The sequence below is a fragment of the Bos mutus genome, chromosome 26 (genome assembly GCF_027580195.1).
Source record: "Bos mutus isolate GX-2022 chromosome 26, NWIPB_WYAK_1.1, whole genome shotgun sequence".
NCBI classification, from domain to species: Eukaryota; Metazoa; Chordata; class Mammalia; order Artiodactyla; family Bovidae; genus Bos; species Bos mutus.
This window is the reverse complement of record NC_091642.1, coordinates 26643247-26657742: the sequence shown is the minus strand read 5'-3', so window position 1 is coordinate 26657742 and position 14496 is coordinate 26643247. Positions and strand designations below refer to the sequence as shown.

Here is a 14496-nt window from a genome sequence, read left to right as displayed (position 1 = left end):
GAGTATCTTTTCATGTGTCTGTTGGCCATCTGTATGTCATCTTTGGAAAAATGTCTATTCAGGTCCAGTGTTTTCTAACTGAGTCACTTAGTTTTTTATTTTTTGATGTAGAGTTCTATGCGTTCTTCGTATATTTTGGATATTAACCCGTTGTTAGATTTATCATTTGCAAATATCTTTTCCCATTGAGTAGATTGCCTTTTCATGTTTGTTGATAGTTTACTTGTCTGCGCAAAAGCATTTTAGTTTGATGTAGTTCTGTTTATTTATTTTTGTATCTCTTGCCTGAGGAGATAGATCCAAAAAAAAAAAAAAAGTTTGCAAAGACTGATGTCAAAGAGTTTATTGCCTGTTTTCTTCTAGGAACTTTTATGGCTTTAGGTCTTACATTTAAGTCTTTAATCCATTTCGAGTTTACTTTTGTATATGGTGTGAGAAACTAGTTTAGTTTGATTCTTTTGCAGGCGCCCTGTCCAGTTTTTCCAGCACCATTTATTGAAGAGGATGTCTTTTCCCCATTGTATATCCTTGCCTCCTTTGTCATAGTTTAATTGACCATACAAACATGGGCTTATCATTATCTCTCCTTCTAATCTAAATGATAACCTTTCCGGGTACATAATTCTTGATTGTTTAAGTTTTATCCTTTCCTCACTTTGAATATATTGTGACACTCCCTTGTGGCATGCAAAGTTTCTTCTGAAAAGGCAGCTGAAGTTCCCATGTATATAACTAGTTGCTTTTTTCTTGCTGCTCTTAGTATACTCCTATTATCTTTAATTTTTTCCATTTTACTTGTGGTGTATCTTGCTATGGTCCTGTTAAGATTGATTGTTTGATACTACTCCCTGTGCTTCCTGGACCTGGCTGGCTGTTTTCTTTCCCAGGTTGGGAAGTTTTCAGCTATTATTTCTTCAAATATTTTCTCTGCCCTTTTCTCACTTCTCCTTCTTGGGACCCCTATAATGCAAATGTTTTTAACTTGTTGTTATACAAAATTTCTCTTAAACTAGTACTCATTTTTTTTTAATTAATTTTTTTCTTTTTAGCTTTGGTAATTTCTACTACTCTGTCTTCCAGTTTATCATTCCTTTGTATCATCTAATCTGCTGTTGATTCCTTATGGTGTTTTTTTTTTTTTTTTTAAATCCCAGTTTCACTTTCATGCTTTGGAGAAGGAAATGGCAACCCACTCCAGTGTTCTTGCCTGGAGAATCCCAGGGACGGCGGAGCCTGGTGGGCTGCCGTCTATGGGGTCGCACAGAGTCGGACACGACTGAAGTGACTTAGCAGCAGCAGCAGCAGCATTGTATTCTTTGTCTGTGTTTGATTCTTTATATTCTCTAATGCTTTGTTGAAATTTTTACTGCATTCATCCATTCTTCTATCAAGTTCAGTGAGCATCTTTACGATTATTACCTTGAGTCGTTTGTTGAATAGATTGCTTATCTCCACTTCCTTTAGTCATGTTTCTGAGGTTCTGTCTTGTTCTTCCATTTGGAATATATTCCTCTGTCTTCTCATTTTGCTCAGTTCTCTGTGTTTGTTTCTATGTGTTAGGTACGTTGGTTATCTTTTCCAGTCTTGGGAAAATTGCCTTATGTAGGAGATCTCCTTTGGAACAACACACTCCCCTCTGGTCACCAGAGCTGTGTGCTCTAATGGTACCCCCATGTGGACTGTGTGTGTCCTCCTGTGTAGCAGGGCTGACTGCTGTGGGCATGCTGGTAGGTGGGGGTGGTCCCTGGCCAGGCTGGCTGTGAGGCCATTCCTCATGTGGTGATTGCCAGTCCCCTGGAGAGCAGGCTTCCCATGTGGTTGGCTGCACAGTCTGGGGATCGCAAGGCTGCTGCCGACCAGCTGGTGGGCAGGGCCAGGACCCTCTATGGCTTGATGCTTGACTGGATGAATCTACGAGTGAATGTAATCAGTGTGGAGCTGAGAAGGACCTTAGGATGATCTCAAATCATCCTGACCATGCTGTTAAAGTCACTGTCCTTGTCTTGATGGGACTGCTTATCTCCACTTGTGGTTATGCTCTCCACCAGGAAAAGGAGAAACTGTATGTGGAACTAAAGCACATCCTGGCCCGGCAGCCTGGGCCTGAGGCCGCGGAGCAGCTGCAGATCTATCGCCACACACTGAGGGAGAAGACCAAGCAGCTTAAAGTAAGTGGGAGCCTCTGCGCCTTCCTAGCTGAAGGATGGCCACACTCTGGGGAACACCCCTGGACAAGTCCACTGCCGTGGCCCTAGAAGCCAGTCTCCCAAAGGCTGCACTCCATTGAAATCAGCTTTTTTAGTGCTCTAGTCCCAGGCAAGCCTCAAAGCTACCCCTCTGCTCCTAGACTAATAGACTCCCACAAAACAGGTAGACGAACAAGTGGAGAAACAGTTGGAGAGAGGATGATGGCAATGGAATGGAAATTTGGGGAATAGGGTTTGCGTGGATTATCTCAACACGATTTGGAAGATTTGCATCTCCCAAATATTTTAACACTATGGCCCACTGAAGCAGACCACTGTGTCAGAGCAGGTTTTTACTATTCATCTACCTGAAATAAATGTACACAAAGCACAGGCCACTCTCCTGTCCCCAAGGGCCTTGCTTCAAGACTGTCTAAATAAGTAGCCATGAAGGGGAAGTCAAATCATTTTAGGATTCCGTTAGCATAAGTTCTCTTCTAAGTGACACAAGAACCTTAGCTGGGGCGATGGAATGTTTTACAATTACACATTTTAAAGTTTTCTCAAAAACTGTGTGTTCCCACTCTATTTTCAGCTTTACCTCCTAAAAAAGTACTTAGATATTCTTGGCATGCTAGGGAAGCCTTCTACACACACATGCACAGACTGTAGCATATGCTAGCTGAATTCTGGCATTTACCTGCGCAACGATGGTAATAGTCATTGCCTTTCTGCCTGAGGTAAAATAGATGCTGTGAGACTAATATGGTACTAATCCTTTCACAAAGAGAAAGTTGTAAAATCACATCCTTTTACTTTAAAAAGGCAGATGAAACAGAAGTGTAATGAGAGCATTAATTTTCAACTTACCACTCTAAGCATTCGTTTTACATGAGTATCCTGAGACATAATTTGAGTTTTGCAAGAGGCATAATCTTTTGATTATTTTCATCCCTTTAAACAATTGAATATAACAAGCAAAGTAAAAACTTATTTTCTCAGAAGTTGGGTGTAGATTAGAAAAGCACATGTTTCTCTTTACACTACTGTCAGATGGGCACTCTTAGCAATGGGTTGCATTCAGTGGTTCATAGGAGGATTTTGTCTCTTTAACCCTTTATCTCAGGGTGTACAGATATTTTCCTCTGAATGACATGTGACCCCTAGTGGAAGATACAGCAGTGCATAGTACCAAGCCTGCCCATCAATTTGTCCTCATGATCTGGACTCTGTTAAGAAATTCCACATTCATTATTTGGAAACAAGGTCTTTGTTCCTAAGTTCAGTTCAGTTCAGTTGCTCAGTCGTGTCCAAGTCTTTGCGACCCCATGAACTGCAGCAGGCCTCCCTGTCCATCACCAACTGCCAGAGTCCACCCAAACCCATTTCCATTGAGTCGGTGGTGCCATCCAACCATCTCATCCTCTGTCGTCCCCTTCTCCTCCTGCCCTCAATCTTTCCCAGCATCAGGGTCTTCTTAAATGAGTCAGCTCTTCACATCAGGTGGCCAAAGTATTGGAGTTTCAGCTTCAACAGTTTAACTATGAAGGCAAATTTTCTTCCAACATGAAAATCATTTTCTCTAGCTTAGAATAACATGGTCAGAATCCTTAGTCAGATAGGATAGATAGAATCACAACAGTTAAGAGGAAGGAATTCAGAAGCAGTGTGTATGAGTATGTGAAGTTGCTTCAGTTGTGTCCGACTCTTCAACTCTGTGGACCACAGTCTGCTAGGCTACTCTGTCCATGGGATTCTCCAGGCAAGAATCCTGGGCCAGGTTGCCATGCCCTCCTCCAGGGGATCTTCCTGACCCATGTCTCTTACATCTCTTAGCATTGGCAGGTGGGTTCTTTACCACTAGTGCCAGCTAAGACACCTGTTCAGAAGCAGATGAACACTCAAAAGATAAAGATCGCCTTTTATGTAAATATTAAAAAATAGAGAGCTAGAGGAAAGACAGTTGCATCTATTACATGTTCCTTACAACGATAGCCTCCCCTTTTCCCCCTTGATTTTTGTTGGGGGCACCCTTCACTTGAGCATCCTTACACATCTGTTTAGATGAGTAAATGCCTTCTTTTTTTGTCCAGCCTGAAACCAGTAGCATCTACTGAACACAACAGAGCAAGAGGCAGGAAATTAGGCTTCCTAACACAGCCCCTCACATGTAGTACCCTCCCCCATGCATACGTCATAGCCCTCTGCATCTTAGAGGTAAATATCCCAGTGCTCCGATAAAGAGAGAACCTGTGAATAGTCCCAAAGGGTGCAGTAAAGAGGTGATTGACATTCAGCAGAACAACAACCTTGGAAAACACATAAATTGAGTGCCTACTTAATGCTGGTGGTGGCAGGATGATTCTGAATAGTTTTTACAATAATCCTTGGATGAATCACACTGCCTAGTAATGACTTTTCTGAACATTTTAAAAAAGGCTTTAAGAAGCAATTTTGTAGTATATATCTGGGAGTTTTTCTTTTTTTGACTCTCAATATTCTTGAGTGCATTACACCATTCATATGTGAGCCTGTTTGGATGTGCCTGATAGCTCTCCTTTTAAGCAGGGGAATGAGGTTTCATTAAGTTGGTCATTGGATTATGAGTCTTCAGAATGTTCATCAGATTTTTACCCAGATACAGACCTTGAACTGGTAGAAGCGTGCAGATTAACCATTAAATCTGGGCATGGTTTTGTATTTCTAGCCTCACCAAGGTAAGTGGCAGCAGATTAAAAAGATTTTTCAGAAAAGGATATTGTCTCACCATGTATCTTCTGTTAATGCTGCTTTATTTGTCATACTAGGTTTTGTCTTCAGAGCTGAATATGTATGAGTCACAGAGCCAAGAATACAAGTATGAGATCGAAAAACTTAGCAACGAACTGCTGAATTTAAAGAAGAAATACCTTGCTCAGAAACGTAAAGAATACATTCAGAAGTAAGAATTAGTCAAATGTTCTAGTTTTGTTGTGCCTTTTAACTGCTGATGAGAAAAATAATTGTGGACAGCTACAGAGTCACAGACCTCACTGGGGTAAACAAAGTCAGGGCTGAGCAAATAACTTTCTGCAGGATCACCCAGTGGGTTGTTGTCAGAGCAAGATGGGTGTCTTGTCTGACTTGACCCCTCCTTAGGACCCTAACAGGGATCCATTAATATCAGCTCTCTGGTGGACCTCCTGTGGAGCAGAGGAAACCTAGTGTGATATTTTCCCCCACGTTGTTCTCACGGTTTGGGGCTGTGCCTGCAAAGGAGGTTCACAGTCACCGTGTCATGGGCTGAAGCACACTCACATTTAAAACCACAGGTAATTTTGTTAAGAGGTCTGGGTTTGCTAAAGCTGTGCTTTCTAATAATGTAGCTCAGTTCAGTTCTGTTCAGTCGCTCAGTCGTGTCTGATTCTTTGCGACCCCATGAATTGCAGCACGCCAGGCCTCCCTGTCCATCACCAACTCCTGGAGTTCACTCAGACTCATGTCCATTGAGTCGGTGATGCCATCCAACCATCTCATCCTCTGTCGTCCCCTTCTCTTCCTGCCCCCAATCAGAGTCTTTTCCAATGAGTCACCTCTTCGCATGAGGTGGCCAAAGTATTGCAGCTTCAGCCTTAGCATCAGTCCTTCCAAAGAACACCCAGGACTGATCTCCTTTAGGATGGACTGGTTGGATCTCCTTGCAGTCCAAGGGACTCTCAAGAGTCTTCTCCAACACCACAGTTCAAAAGCATCCGTTCTTCGGCACTCAGCTTTCTTCACAGTCCAACTCTCACATCCATACATGACTACTGGAAAAACGATAGCCTTGACTAGACGGACCTTTGTTGGCAAAGTAACGTCTCTGCTTTTGAATATGCTATCTGGGTTGGTCATAACTTTCCTTCCAAGGAGTAAGCGTCTTTTAATTTCATGGCTGCAGTCACCATCTACAGTGATTTTGGAGCCCAAAAAAATAAAGTCTGACACTGTTTCCACTGTTTCCCCATCCATTTCCCATGAAGTGATGGGATCAGATGCCATGATCTTCATTTTCTGAATGTTGAGCTTTAAGCCAACTTTTTCACTTTCATCTTTCACTTTCATCAAGAGGCTTCTTAGTTCCTCTTTACTTTCTGCCATAAGGGTGGTGTCATCTGCATATCTGAGGTTATTGATATTTCTCCCAGCAGTCTTCATTCCAGCTTGTGCTTCTTCCAGCTGGACCACTGTAATTATGAGCAGTTCACACACACATAGTTTTCACCTATGTTTTGGATAAACCGTTTCTGAACCATCTCTCTGTCTAGTGCCTGGCTTCTGTGTCTGATGTAGGGTATCAGCATGGGACGCCTTTCTTCTAGGAGATGATATTGCACGTGTCAGGTGAACGTTTTGGGTTTCAGGATGGCTATATGCCCAAGAACAAATGTTCTCTTTACTTTGTTATTGTTTTCCTAATCCTGGGGTGAACGAGGGGACCCAGATGAATCTGTAGGTTTGAACCTTAGCTATATGGCATTGCCTAAGTCATAGAGTTCATTCTGCAGAGGCTCACACTGGGAGTTGAAAGTCAGGCTTGGTGTGTCATCCACATGGACGTTTCAAGGACATGGTGAAAGAGGGTCTGAATGCATCCCCTGTGATTCATTAGTGGCAAATAGCTATTTAAAGAAGCTAGGTGCAAATTCATTTGCCAGTAAAAATCCACCCTTTTTGTAAATCAGAATATCCCCTCATTCCACATTTAGATGACAGTTCCTGGTTTCCTTTGGCCTTTTGATCCTCTCAGCACACACACACACAGTTTTCTGGACAAAGAGAACATACTGACTGACAGAAGGATGCCCCTCTGATAGCTCTGTTCAGTTCAGTCGCTCAGTCGTGTCCAATTCTTTGTGACCCCATGGAATGCAGCATGCCAGGCTTCCCTGTCCATCACCACCTCCCAGAGCTTGCTCAAACTCATGTTCATCAAGTTGGTGATGCCATCCAATCATCTCATCCTCTGTCATCCCCTTTTCCTCCTGCCTTCAATCTTTCCCAGCATCAGGGTCTTTTCCAAGGAGTCAGTTCTTTGCATCAGGTGGCCAAAGTATTGGAGTTTCAGCTTCAGCATCAGTCCTTCCAATTAATATTCAGGACTGATTTCCTTTAGGATGGACTGGTTGGATCTCCTTGCAGTCCAAGGGACTCTCAAGAGTCTTTTCCGATACCACTGTTCAAAAGCATCAATTCTTTGGTGCTCAGCTTTCTTTAAGGTCCAACTCTCATATCCATACATGACTACTGGAAAAGGCATAGCTTTGACTAGACGAACCTTTGTTCGCAAAGTAATGTCTCTGCTTTTCAATATGCTGTCTAGGTTGGTTACAGCTTTTCTTCCAAGGAGCAAGCATCTTTTAATTTCATGGCTGCAGTCACCATCTGCAGTGATTTTGGAGCCCCCAAAATAAAGTCTGATAGCTCAGCTCCTCCCAGTGGCCCATCCACTAGAACTGTGCTGCCCCAGGCAGTACACCACTTGTGGCTATTTATATAAAGTGAATTATAATTAAATCAAATTAGAAATTCAGTTCCTTAACTGCACTAGTCACATTTCACCTACTTAGTAGCTGTATGTGGCTAGTGGATGCTGTATCTGGCAGGCCAGGTACAGGGTTTTTCTACTTTCTATCATGGAAAGTTCTAGTACCCTGCTCTAGACTCTCTGCTTTTGCCTTGATACTTATTCCTTGTGATTGATCTCTCCAGAGGGCATCAATGGTGGTTCCATTTAGTTGGGATCCATAAACTGGAGGGAGACAGAAAAATATGAGTTCTTAGGAGGAGAACAGCAGGGAAAAAAAAAAAGATTAAGGAGCTGAAGGAAAATATGACCAGGCAAGAACAAAAGTGCTGAGATGGTTTAGACTGAAAGGAAGAAGGCTGAAGGGAGTCATTAGGATGGTCTATAAATACATTAAAAAGATCATGTAAAGGAGACATTATTCTCGTTAGTCGGCTTAGGTCAGGCCAGAAGCATTAAGCTTTGATTCCTTTGGAGAGGAAAATTTAGGTTATTTGAGGCAAGAGAGGTCAGGAGGAGGGGGGCCTTGCCTGCATCTAACAACGGTCAGGAGGTAGACAAGTTGTCAGAGTACTTGAAGGCGTCTTCTTTGCTGGATCCACTCAAGGCTGAAGCTTTTGTCCTATTTATGGAGGATGATTTTTATAATAATGAAATCAATTCTGCTAAGAGACAGCTGAATTGATGAACCAATCTTCTACAGATTCTTTCCAAATGGAATAATTTAGAATAATCTCCACGGATATTCTCCTCACACATACTCTTTATAAAATAGCAACTCATATCATTTTTACCTTTTTGCTTTTTTTTTTTTCATTTTTCTCAAACACCATTTTTTCATGCTCCAATCCTGACCTATATACCCCCACCCACCTATCCTTGACTCCCCTACTCTATACCCCAGGCTGGCCTGGAGTCTGCAGTACAAGTCAGATTGTTCTGCAAAAAGTAGAGTTTTCTTCTCTGAAGTAACTTATTTCTAGTAGTCAAATCTAATTAGTTTTAATCTTAGTAGTTTGCTCAATTTTTATTTTGAAAAAGGGACTCCAAAGATGTTTTTTATAAGACCCTAATTATACAATAGGTAATCTATATAACTGTAAGATACTTCTGCAGGAAACCTGAATGTGTGTGTGTGTGTGTGTGTGTGTGTAGGGTCATTTAAAGAAGATCTATATAGAAGATATATTGTAGATTTTAGGGAGTTTCTTCCTTTATCTATTGCCAAATGTACTATCTTATTTATATTTCTCAGTTTTTCCTGTATTTTAAACTATTTCTAATAATAACTGCTTCTCATCTAAAGTTATAGGAAAATTTGTATTTTATTAATGTCCAAGTTTGGTGAAAATGCCCTGTGTGTGTATGTGTGTGTGTGTGATAAATATTTATAAGTTTCCACTGAAACGGAAACTTTTATAAAAGTTGATAAATGATGAATTAGTCATTATAATTGAGCCAAGAGAAAGATTCCTCTGACTGATCTTTGGAACTAAACAAATGCTTTATAAAATAGGAAGATGATTACAAGTCAGGAGCCTCTGGGCCCCAGCGCTTGAGCTATAATGAGGCCTTCTATCTGTATTTAGATCAACATTAGGAAGGCATGTTTAATTGTGTCTTTCCCTAATTCTATGTGTTATCAGTAACACCTAATTACATTTAAACCACCACTTTGTCTCAAACTGGAAGCTTTGATCAAAGCAGTTTTTAGTGGTTAACTCACCCTAAGAACTTAACACCAAACTTAGAAAAGGAAAAAGAAAGTTAACTCTCAGCTCCTCTCTTACAGAAACAAGGACAGAATAAGCATGGAGGACACCTTTTCAATGGCCAAACCAAGTGGCCCTCGTTTTACTGGGGGTGGATTTCCCCTTAGCAAGTCATCCAAGGCGAAGTCCTAACTTGAAGCTGCTGGCTGGGTCCTTCTGAACAACTCATTGGAATTCACTCTGAAACATTTTGCAGGAATCTCTTGGAAATCCCTTGGATCATGACATTTAGGGAAATCAGTCCTCGGATTCCAGGATGGAAAGAAACGCAGAACTATTATAGTCCTGTACATAGAAGAGTGATGACTTTCTATTTAATCCACATGGATATTAACAGAGTGTAATTAAATCTATTCAATCAGGTTGAATTATATCAATTCAACCACTGCATGAAGCAGATCTTTTGTTACTACCACATTGATTTATTTTGCAATGCACCACATCTAGATACTCTGTGTGGATGAAACTTTCAACCCTAATTTCTCTGCACAGACACTGGTGCATAGATTTTATATTTAAAAATGTTTTTTTTTTTTTTTGAAATGCAGTGCATTCTTATTAATAAGAATCTATTTTAATTATTCCTCATTAACAAGTCATTGATGAGATGAGAAAGGTGGACACTAAACTATTTAAAAAGCATTTTGGAGTGATTTCTATGTGGAATTTCTTTTCAGGCCTGGCGTATGAAAACCTATTCCAAAAAGACATATGAATAAATACTTCATCATAAAAAATAAAAAGAAGCCTTGTTGAGATCTCAATCTTTGTTTTGGTAGAATATGTGAGGTTTAAAACTGCTGTGAGAAATGTTTAACACAAAGGTGTGACTCAGGACCAAGACTATAAAATGAGGGGTTTGGGCTGGTATCCTCTGAAAAGCTGTCCTTCCTAGACCTCACATTTGGAGAGCAGAGTTACAAGGGACAGAGAGCTGTTTGGCTTCCAGGCTACAGGCCAGCATTTTGAGTAACTAAATCCATTGTTATTTTCTTTATTTTGAAACCACAGTTAGGTGGGCATCAGTTCAAAGTTCCCCTGTTTAGAGTGTTCAGTGGTGTGGGACACCCTGGCCATCTTTCTCACAATAACTTGACCTCTGTAATTTTTAAAAAAATGTTTGAGGGGTAAGTAGCTCATGGATAAGCAAGGATAGTATAAGTGGATAATTTCATTTCATTCATCTTGAGGAGCAGGAGACTTAAGGATCCCAAGATGTTTGTTTAGATTATCCACAGAGGTGGGAGTTTAGAGGGATCTAAAATCATGTTCTTCTGTCCCTCTTGGTTCACCACCAGAAGTAGACCCAAGGCAATGATGGCCATGAAAGTGATTGATTCTGCAGTGATCCCAGGAAACAACCTAAGAGTGGGGACGTGGGACACCAGGCTAAGGCACGAAGTCAAGTTCTGCAGTTGCAGACTTGTGCTGGACCTTGCAGGGGCCTCTGAAAACAATGTAGTCACATCTCAGAGTTGGTCCCATCAGGGTGAGGGAGCTGGGGTATTTATACCCTCAGGCTTCCAGTCACTGACCAAGGACTGCTCTGGCGGGCTTCTTTTGGTCTTCCCTGCTGGTAGGCAAAGCAGATCTTAGACAAAGAGGTGGCAGTTGCTGACTGTTGAAAGCAGAAGTGGTTAAGTGCCAGGGAACTGAGTCAGGCAGCATCATCCTCTGCTGCTTCTCCTACATGATCCCAATTGAGATCTGCAGATGGAAATCAACCTCCAGGGTAGCTGGTGACCCTGTGATGAGCTGTGATCATCAGCAATTTGTATACCACGTGGGAGCATGAGGATGGTTACATACACGAGAGAATTTGCTTAGAAAACCTTAAACCTAAAGAATCACGATGGGGGCATTTCTATTTTTGAAAATCACAGATGCTGTCTTCCCTCAGAGCCAACCACCTGTATGCTAAGTCCCCTGTGTACACACCCTCAAGTTGTGAACTTTCAAAGATGTGAACATGTGTTCCTTCCGCATCAGACATGAGTGAAATTGCAGCTTGTCCTCTATCACCTGTTGCTGACAATCCTTCAGCTTTACCATCTCCCAGCTCCAGTTAGTAACTCTTCTTGCCTGTTCACTTGATGCCAACCCCTGTATGCCAGCTGTTGTACTGTACTACTGTACTTTTCAAGGTACTGTACTGTAAGATTAAAAATGTTTTCTTTATTTTTGGTTTGTTTTCTATGTATTATTTGTGTGAAAAGTATTATAAACCTGCTACAGTACAGTATCACATAGCCGATTGTGTTAGTTGGGTACCTAGGCTAACTTTGTTGGACTTATGAACAAATTGGACTTACATATGTGTTCTCAGAACAGAACTTGTTGGTGTGTAGGGGATTTGCTGTATTCTGTTTAGACAGAAGACTTTTGCAGGTAAGGTGAGGTAAGGCAGTTATGACATGTGCAGCGTTGGAGGGTTTTCCAGCTATTCAGGGACATTTTGAAGTATAGCGTAACCAACTTCCTTCTGAGCCCTTGGGTGGCTTTATATTAGGTTCACTTCTCTAGGGATGGGGCTTCCCTTGTGGCTCAGCTGATAAAGAATCCACCTGCCATGCAGGAGACCTGGGTTCGATCCCTAGGTTGGGAAGATCCCCTGGAGAAGGGAACAGCTACCCACTCCAGTATTCTGGCCTGGTGAATTCCATGAACTGTATATGTAATCCAGTCGCAGAGAATCAGACACAACTGTGACTTTCACTTTCACTTTCTCTAGGGTCATGGGGTCTGTGATTCTTGTTCTATCGCAGTGTGGCAGAGACTCTGGAGACAGAGGCCAGGTTCAAATCCTGGCTCATTTTAACAACTGAATTGAAGATGAAATGAGTTAATGCTTGGAGCAATGTCAGGCACATAGTAATTGTTCAGTAAGTATCTACCATTATCATTACGTAAGAAATATCTTAAGTTTTGAAATTGAGAATAACAGTTATTACATAATACTTCACTATATCAATTATAAAGATGATTCTTTGTTTAGAGGGTGAATGGCATTTAAAATGTCTGGAGGAAGTTATATTTGCTCATGTAATTTATAGTTTAGTGTCTTGCAGAAATGCCATATTGGGGACTTCATGAAAACATCTGTTTATTTTCCTTGTAGTTTTGATCTGGGGACAGATCCTTCACTTTCAGAAGTCAGAGCTTCCAGAGGGAAAGACCCTGGTGGCCTCTTGCTGCCATCTTCTTGTTTCTATCCACGTATGGAGAAGGGTGGTCAGCCTCTGCTGATGACCTCTGATTTTGGTCCCATCAGCTGAGATCACATAGGCTCTGGGAACTGACACAGCAGCTCTGTAAGCTCCCTGTGCTTATGTTCAAGAGGAGGAAGAGTAAATTAAGGCTAGCAAAAGGTGGGAGATACTGCTGCTACCTCTCATTTACTGTACGTCCTGACAGCCCAGGGTATTACAAGCAATAACTATTTAGGTACAGGTGTTGCCACTGTAGCCACAGTACGAAAATGAGCTATTAAAAACACTGAGATTTGCAGATCATTAAAGATAACTGTGAACTCACAGTGGGCTAAGGTGCTTTTAAAATCACAAATTTGAGCTGCACTGTAAAGCAACATTAGGAGATTATACAGTAGCGTCATGTTTACCCTGGGGTTTTGAGCATTTCAGAAAGGAGTCCTGTTGCTAAACCAGTCACTGACTCTCCACTGGGCTGATGGGGAGCTGGTATGGTTTCTCTGTTGGTGGAGAGAGACATGATAAAGGGGACTCCCTGGTCATTATTTGCTGATCATAGCTTCTCAGCAACTGCTGTTATAGCCAGGATTTTATTGTGCTTACCTCTGAAGAAATTGCTCAGAGCAAAGGTTTGTTGCTGTGATAAGCCATAGAGATGGAAGTGGCCATGCTAGGAGGAGACGGCAGCAACTCTCCTTGTGATGGGCTATAATTTTGCTATAAAAATTTATCCAGGGTTGATAACTATTGTTTGGTTTCCTGGTTTGCTCAACCAGATTCTGAAGTTTGACCTAGGCCAAGATACCCATCAGAAAATACCATGTCACGACTTTAGAGCAGAATGGCATTGCAGAGCCTAGACAATTTGAGGAAAGATATTCTCTCTCATGGGCTTCCCTGGTAGCTCAGTTGGTAAAGACTCCGCCTGCAATGCAGGAGACCCCGGTTTGATTCCTGGGTTGGGAAGATCCCCTGGAAAAGAGATAGGCTACCCATTCCAGTGTTCTTGGGCTTCCTTGGTGGCTCGGACAGTAAAGAATCTGCCTGCAATGCAGAAGACCTGGGTTCGATCCCTGGGTTGGGAAGATTCCCCTGGAGGAGGGCATGGCAACCCACTCCAGTATTCTTGCCTGGAGAATCCCCATGGACAGAGGAGCCTGGTGGGCTACAGTCTATGGGGTTGCAAAGAGTTGGACACAACTGAGCCACTAAGCACAGCACATTCTCTCTCATGATTGTATGGAGACCTAGTTGTAATAGGAGCAAAGGGAGGGCATTTTAGAATATTAAGATGGTAAAATAGTTTAAAAATATATCTCTCTATTTTCTTTGTAGTAGATAGGAAATATTTTTATGGCATTATCCATTTTTAACTTCTAATTCAATGCTGTTTTAGTATACCATTTCTCATATCTATTATTTAAAAGTTCCATTAGGGTTTTGAGACCCATTAGAATTTTATAACAGTATGAAATGTGATATCAACAGGTATACCATTTTTCTTTTTTATAATTAAAAATAGATTTCCTCCCCCGACTTTAAAGTACCTGATTAAAATACAGAATAGAAAGTTAGAGAATAAGCAAAAGAAGAAACAAGGCATCAATAATCACACCACCTATTGATAACTGTTTTTTTCCTGGGCTAATACACGTCTCATTCACCTAGACTGACTGTACCAGTTATTTTTCCTGTCATCTGTTCTGACTAGTTGGTGCTTGTAATTCTCAATTATTAAATGTTTTGAACATTACCGCTAAAATACTATTATTTTATAATTTTGA

The 14496-nt window shown here is 41.4% G+C and overlaps 1 protein-coding gene across 1 annotated transcript in view; it reads left to right on the top strand.

Moving 5' to 3' along the window:
* CFAP58 (cilia and flagella associated protein 58) overlaps nucleotides 1–11973 on the top strand; it is a 111277-nt gene extending 99304 nt beyond the window's left edge. Inside the window, exons 16-18 of the mRNA XM_070363317.1 lie at nucleotides 2049–2168; nucleotides 4994–5127; nucleotides 9524–11973. Of these exons, the coding sequence (XP_070219418.1) occupies nucleotides 2049–2168; nucleotides 4994–5127; nucleotides 9524–9635 (366 nt within the window). The 3' untranslated portion in view covers nucleotides 9636–11973. The remainder of the gene's footprint in view (nucleotides 1–2048; nucleotides 2169–4993; nucleotides 5128–9523) is intronic.
* Nucleotides 11974–14496: the final 2523 nt, after the last annotated feature.